Consider the following 7090-nt stretch of genomic DNA (forward strand, 5'->3'; position numbering starts at 1 on the left):
AAAAAGATAAAAGATCATTATAACAATAAATGAATAAATTTCCAAAAAAAAAATTTGAATTAACAAAAAACTCTCAAAATTTTGTTTGACGATGACAATTTTGTTTTATCAATCTTTATAAATGGTGAGATGAAGTAGTCTTTTAAAATTTAAAAATGACAAATTCATTTGTGATTTTTTGCTAAATAAGTTTGTCTCTCACCATTAAAAAAATGTTATTCTCATTTAAAGTCTATAAGTGAAAATTTTTAGATGATTTGGTATATTTAATTAAATTATTATTTTAAAAAAATAAGTGTTCTCTCCTATTATATAAAAAAGAATTTAGAACAAAGAGAGATAAATTTATTCCTTTGATTGCATGATTTGCACGAAAACTCAAATTCAATAATAAGTTTACTCAATCTCATTTATTTATTTATTTTAGCTGGGCACATTTAACTATATATAATTTGTAATTCCATCCTTATTAGTTAAACAATTTCATCCTTATCATAAAATAAGTGTTACATTATCTGCAATAATTATATACAAGGGGATAATTAATATATTATAAAATTCAGAAGCCGTTAAGTTGGATCAATAACTAGTGATTAAGAATGTTGAGAAGGACAATTCTGATTTTGATTAAGCGCCTAAACAATGAGTCAAGTCCTTCTTCAAGATCTTGAATGCATGACCCCAATCTTAGTAACTTGTTCTGCAAGTCATCGATGTTTCCCATGTTGAATGCAAAGAACTGCAATGCATCATCCACTTTTGCAAATTCATTATTGTCCTCTGTATTGGATAACATCCTTTTGTTGTTCATCAGTTTCGAAACCAACGACCAACCGCCACGTTTCGATTGTGTAGATCCAGAAATAAAGTTCAAAAGGGATTCGAATATGGCAAAACTAGTAACTTGAATTTCTTTCAACGAGTTAACTGTTTGATATTCTTTGTTGATCATAGAACGGTTGCATTTATTTGCATTGTGACCTTTAAATTTTCCAAGGCTTTGAAGATTGATTTTGTCACCACTTTCCTTGATGTCAAGAATTTTTTAACCTCTAGTGTTAGCTTAATTTGGCCCTGCCTTTTTTCGCCGGATGATCGATTGAAGCTGGCGGCTGCACTCTTTGGTGTGAAGTAGAGCATCTTTTGTTGCTGTGCATGCATCTAGAAGCATCAAGGAACCTTCCAAGAGTTCATCCACCCATTTTTCGCGGCGTTGGTGGACTAATGCTTCTTGTGTTGAGGTAATTCAGTAATTGAACCAAATTTTCGACACAATTGTTCTTTGGGCTTACAGAACAACTAGACATGGAACAACTGGAATAACGCCCTTCTCGTTAGTTTACGGGGTTAAAGCTGTACTGCCAGCAGAGATTAAAGTACCCACCGCTAGAATGTTATTAGATGAAGAAAGGGATTGTGAAGCTGAGTTGTAAGAGTTGGAAGGAAAAAGAGAAGTTGTGGGAAGCAAGATGGAAGAATACCACCGGAGATTAGCATTAGCTTATGACAAGCATGTTCGGCTCAGGGTGTTCCTAGAGGGTGATCTGGTACTAAAATCAGTAGACGCAGTAATAAAAAAGATGTCTTTACCAAAATGGACTCCCAAATGGGAGGGTCCTTACATTGTTTCTGAAGTACACCCCAATGGACATTGCATCCTGTTGGACCCAGATCATGGAACAACCACTTGTCCCATCAATTTCAAGTATATCAAGAAGTACTATGCTTAATTTCAGTTCTAGGAGTTAGATTTCAATTCCAAAAGGCTTCTTTATCAAGAGCCAATATTTATGTTATATTATTCTGCAAGCATCCTACAATGCATGAAAAAACTGCATTAGCAATCATACACTCAAAAGTTTTGAATGATGCATCTTAAGAAATTTGCAGTATAAAATATTTCTAAAAAGTGAAGTGTCCCACCCTCCAAGCTCCTAAAAAAGAGAGCATAAATAGGGTAAGAAAGTCCTAGGTACCTTCCTTTTTTGGCCTAAAAAAACGGCAAGAAAAAAAAAATAGCAGTAGATAATCCTGCTCTTCTTAGAATCATACCTTTCCCCCGCAAAAAAAAAAAAGTGTGTATCCAAAATAAAATGATCACACAAGCAGGTAAAATCCCTAGAGGAGTATGCATATTATATATTAAAAAAAAAGGAAAAATATAACACCCAAAAAGAGGTGTACAATGAAAGTCATAGCAGGACAAAAATATATTTTGTCAAAGCATTACATATTTTACAAAATAAAGTGCTAGAAAACTATCACAGCCACAAAATATCACTGTAAGAAATCACAGAAGAAGCATCCTCCTTATGCTTGGCCAATTGCTCTCGCTCCAGGCTGACGCTGGCAAGCCTAGTCTTCATGGTGTTCAATTCAGATGTAAGCTTGTCAACCTTTTCTTGAAGAGCAAAAACATCAGAAGAGAGAACATGATACTCTTTAGATAATAATTCTTCTCTAGCAAGATCAGGTACCCCAGGTGGAGGCTCCAATTTAGTAGAAAGATTCTCAAGCCAACGACCACTAAATTTAAATAACTTAAGGTTATTTAGATGATTTTCTACCATATTCCGATGAGTACCCCACAAGTCTGCAAGGGAGTGTGAAGTAAAAAAATCCCATGCGTCCAGGAAAGCTTGATACCCAAGCTTCTTGAAAAGGCAGTTTAGGTCATTTGGAAGCAGGAAGGAAGGAGTCCGGGATGCAATTTCCGATAACAAATTCTTCGCATTGCCATCAAAATGCTCAAACTCATCACGGACAGAAACTGAAAAGTAAAACACATTTTTTCATAAAAAACCTATAAAATGCTAGCGCACTTGACAAATGAAAAGAAATACAATGGAACACACCAAGAGAAGCACTAGCTGAGGGTTCCTTTGTGACATGAGAAATACAAGTGCTCAAAGCTTGGAAAGTGGACTCAGACGCGACATGAGAAGCTGATAAATAGGAAAAGATACAAGCATACACACAAACAGCATGAACAGAATCATGTATGCAAATCTCAAAAAAAAAAAAGAAGAAGAAGAAGAAGTGGAGTATAACAGTTGTACCTGCACCAGGAAATACTATTCGAATGGGAGTAACAACACATCTAGTAGGATCCCCTTGGCAGGTAACACCCGACTCAATGTCAACATTGCTCTTAGAACTTGTTATTGCTCGTGGGCCATCTCGAACAACATCTTGGGTAGTACCCTTGTCAGGGACGTCGGGAACAACAAATGAATTAGGAGAGTCCTTACTGACCCTTTCTTGAGAGCTCTCATCGACTACATTTACCGGATCAGAAGGTGCATTTGGAATTGTTGTCATTTTACTCAAAAGACGATGAGACCTACGCTTCACAGCACTTCTAGATAAACTAACCACAGCCTTACTAGGAGATTGTGATGACTTAACAAAGCAAGCAGCAGCAGAAGAACCTTTAGCTTTTGCTGTCAAAGAAGGAGAAATTTCTGAGCCAATGAAAATTGGTGAAGGCGTAGCATCAATGGAAGGCTCAAGTGGTTTTTCAAGAGACCTCTTTGCAACCTTAACAATTGAACTCTCCACTTTACTGCGCTTGACCACTTCAGCAGTAACAACTGAATCATTAGATTTTCTCTTTGAAGGAGGATGTTTGTAACATCTGGCATCCAAGTCTACAAAACACCAGCATAGAAGATACAACAGTCAAACACACAAAGCAAAAAAAGGGGGGGAGAGAGAGACGAAAAAAAAGTGAAGAAACAAAAAACAAGAATCAGCAAAGAGCAAATTACTTGCAATGGTCGAAGGAGAAAGGTTGCTAGTCATGAAATATGGATCCTTGATCAAAACTGGAACAAATGATTTGACATCTGGAACGGAGGTACCCTCATATTGCTAATATGCTTCTTCATACGCATGAGGTAATTCACATACTCCATTGTAACTCCCCCATCCCTATTAAGAGGAACAACCAAGCAAGGATTGTACTCTGGGAGTTCTTTTTGAAACAGAACCTTTTTCATTAAATTTTTCGATGGAAAGAAAATATGCTCCACATTTTTTGGATCTTGGTCCCACCCTAGTTGGCGACTTACCCTATCAGGACGGTAGATCACTGGACAGATCAAAGCTCCACAATGGAAGTCCCTATCCATAACAATCAAACCAGAAATGGGAGTAGGAGAAGTACACAGAAGCCAAAAGTCATAGGCCCCTTCCTTGCCAGTGAAAATATCATTGCGGTCATGTTCAAGACAAGCAGAATATATACGATGAATAGCCGATGCATTAGGCTGGTAAGAGGTTACGTACGGACGAAAACAAAAATTGTCTTCCAAATCAATAACATCCTCCAAAGATTTGGAAGGATGAGTTGAACCCCAAATCCAAGCACGAGGACTTGCCTTCTTATCTGGAAGAATTGTAGGGGGCTTACGGATGGGAGCAAACTGAGAGAACCGCTCAAAAAGAAAGAGTTGAAGGAATATTTCGTCAATGAAAGCTAATACTGGAAAGCGACCATGAGCAATCTTGAGTTGTTGGGAAAATTGATCAAGCCGTGTATATAAACTGCCGAGATACAGAGAAGCCAATGGCAGACGTTCTCCTCCAGCAATCAAGCAAGCTAAAAGAAACACCCCATGGCTCATACACTCGTCCGCCAGTCCCAAAAACACATATTTACTTAACCAATAAGCAACAAAAGCAGCTTCCCTAAGATTTGAAGGAACAGCAGGAGCAGGGACAAACTCACCATTGAGGAAATCACCAAAGAAATAACGAGACCAATTAGAGTAAGAATACTTAACAGTAATCTTCTTCTTCTTGGAATCTTGCTTGTCGCCAACCATCTCTTTTCCTTTCGAGGACCCACGAGTCTTTAGATGCTCATCCTTGGAGGAAGATTTCTTAATATGCCTACTCTTGGACAACTCTTTTGCATACCGACCAGCATCACTTAAATTCGTTTGAAGATGTCTCGCAAGCTTAAGCATATCAGAATCCGGACGAAAAAGAGTGAGATCCACACTGCCAAACACCGGCAGTTGAAGAAGAACCACAACATCTTCTAAAGTGGGTGAAAACTCACCCCAAGAAGTCAGAAAAGTATGAGTCTGAGAACACCACCTCTGCCAAAGTAAACTCATATCATATCCATTTCGTTGAACACCCAAGCCTGCCAAGAAGAAATCAATTAGTGCTTCTTCAATATATAGCAACTAAGTAAAGAAATGATAAGAATCAATTATGATGATGGATGGTAGAGAACAACCGACCTGCAGATGTGCGAATAGCCTCAGCAACACCAGCAAATTTTAATCTCCTCACAAAATCACCATCCTCCTCAAACAATACTGTGAATACCCACTTTTGCCAAACCTTATTCACATGAGTAGCTGCCTCAGATTTAAAAGACGTCCATGAAAATTCTTGGCACTTCAACCGAGAACGAAGTAGAGAAGGACCCACTTGATATGAAGGCTTCTCAACAAATTCACCCAAAACTCTACAATCTAAAGAATCAAAGCCGGGTGTCATAGTTTTATCCATACCTAATAGCGAGCCAGAGGAAGGAGGGTCCAAAAAAGGTTTCTTAATCATAGGAGGATCCACAAAAATAGCCCTCTTATCTGATGGTTTAACCCAAGGTTGGGGGACAGATTCAGAAAACTCGATTGCATATTCTTGAGGAACATCATCCACAGAAGAGTCGGTACCCAAACTATTGCCAGAGTCCTCCGAGTCACTATCCACTATCTCAGCAAGTTTCACACGAGGCATGACAACAAAAAGAAATAATTCCTAAAAAAATGAAAAGAAGGAGAACAGCAACAACAAAATAGAGTGAATATCAATATCACATGAATACTAACGACAAAAATACTTAAAAAATAAAGGAGAATATTGCAGGACACTCAAGAAATTCTAAAAAAGTCAAAGAGCATCGCATGACAAAAGAACAACTAAGGAGTTCTCAAATAAAACAAAAAGCAAAGGTATGGGAGAATCAATGTTGGACTTATTGGATCTCTAGCTATTCATGGGAGAATTGGTCGTTGGGGGTCTATCACATTCTTTACTTGATAAGACCACTAACTCTTTGTATCCTCACAATATCATATTTCATTTGGTGAAGTATATGAAAACATTGCAAGACATTATACGTTTATAACTTTGAAAGAATACGAATATTGAACACTAGTAAACTGCTTTAATTGAAAAAGTTTATAAACAAATTACTTATGACTATGCTATACAAAAAAATTAAATTAGTTTTATTTTTAAATATCTATTTTATACTTACAAATGAACATTGCTCATAATTTTTAATTCAATTTTTTTATTATTTATTATTTGTGATTTCATTGGAAACATATGCAAATGAGGATATAACATCCAAAGTTGTAAGGTGAAAGATCTTTATCAAAAAATCCCTATAGCTAATTCCAAAATTAGCAATCCAATACACATGGGAATGAAAGGGGTTACACGAGAATGAAGACAAAGAACATAATAATAAGGATTCAGAGTAACAAGCGTACACAATGATCATCAGAGTTCAGAATAACACGAGTTTAGAGTAACAAAAGTTTAGAATAATACAAAAAATGTCAAATATACAATAGCAAATATTCAACTATCAGAATCTCATACAAGAAAATAGGAGTACATATTATATGACAAAAAAAAAAAGTGCAACGCTAAAGACAAAAGCAAGAAAAGAAGAAAAAGAGTCTTACCAAGTAAGAAGACAAAGTAAAAAGACAGAACGAAGTTGAATGTGGGAGTGTACTTTGCCCTAAGAAAAACTTCCAATTATTGAAGAAGACAGAGAGTTTAGATGGTAGTGGTGATAGTAGCTAGTGATGATACCGAAAAATACTGTTGTGTAAAAAAAATGAGCACGCTCTCCCTTATCCTTCTATATGTTCTCTCTCCTTATGTGTCTCTCCAAATTCAGGTACGCTTCTAATTAAAAGGGTAAGAGTTTCTCCCCTTCTTATTTCCTTATAATATATATATTAAATTATTATATTAAATCAAATCCTCTCTATTTCTTCATTTAAAATATATATATACAAATAAATAATAATAATATTATGTACACATG

At 36.3% G+C, this 7090-nt stretch overlaps 1 protein-coding gene across 1 annotated transcript; it reads right to left on the bottom strand.

Annotated features, from left to right (window-relative positions):
• On the bottom strand, positions 587-952 carry LOC107632286. The gene has a single exon (XM_016335984.1). It carries the CDS (start codon positions 950-952, stop codon positions 587-589), a length of 366 nt encoding a protein of 121 aa, XP_016191470.1.

Source organism: Arachis ipaensis, chromosome B03, assembly GCF_000816755.2.
Source record: "Arachis ipaensis cultivar K30076 chromosome B03, Araip1.1, whole genome shotgun sequence".
Taxonomy (NCBI): Eukaryota; Viridiplantae; Streptophyta; class Magnoliopsida; order Fabales; family Fabaceae; genus Arachis; species Arachis ipaensis.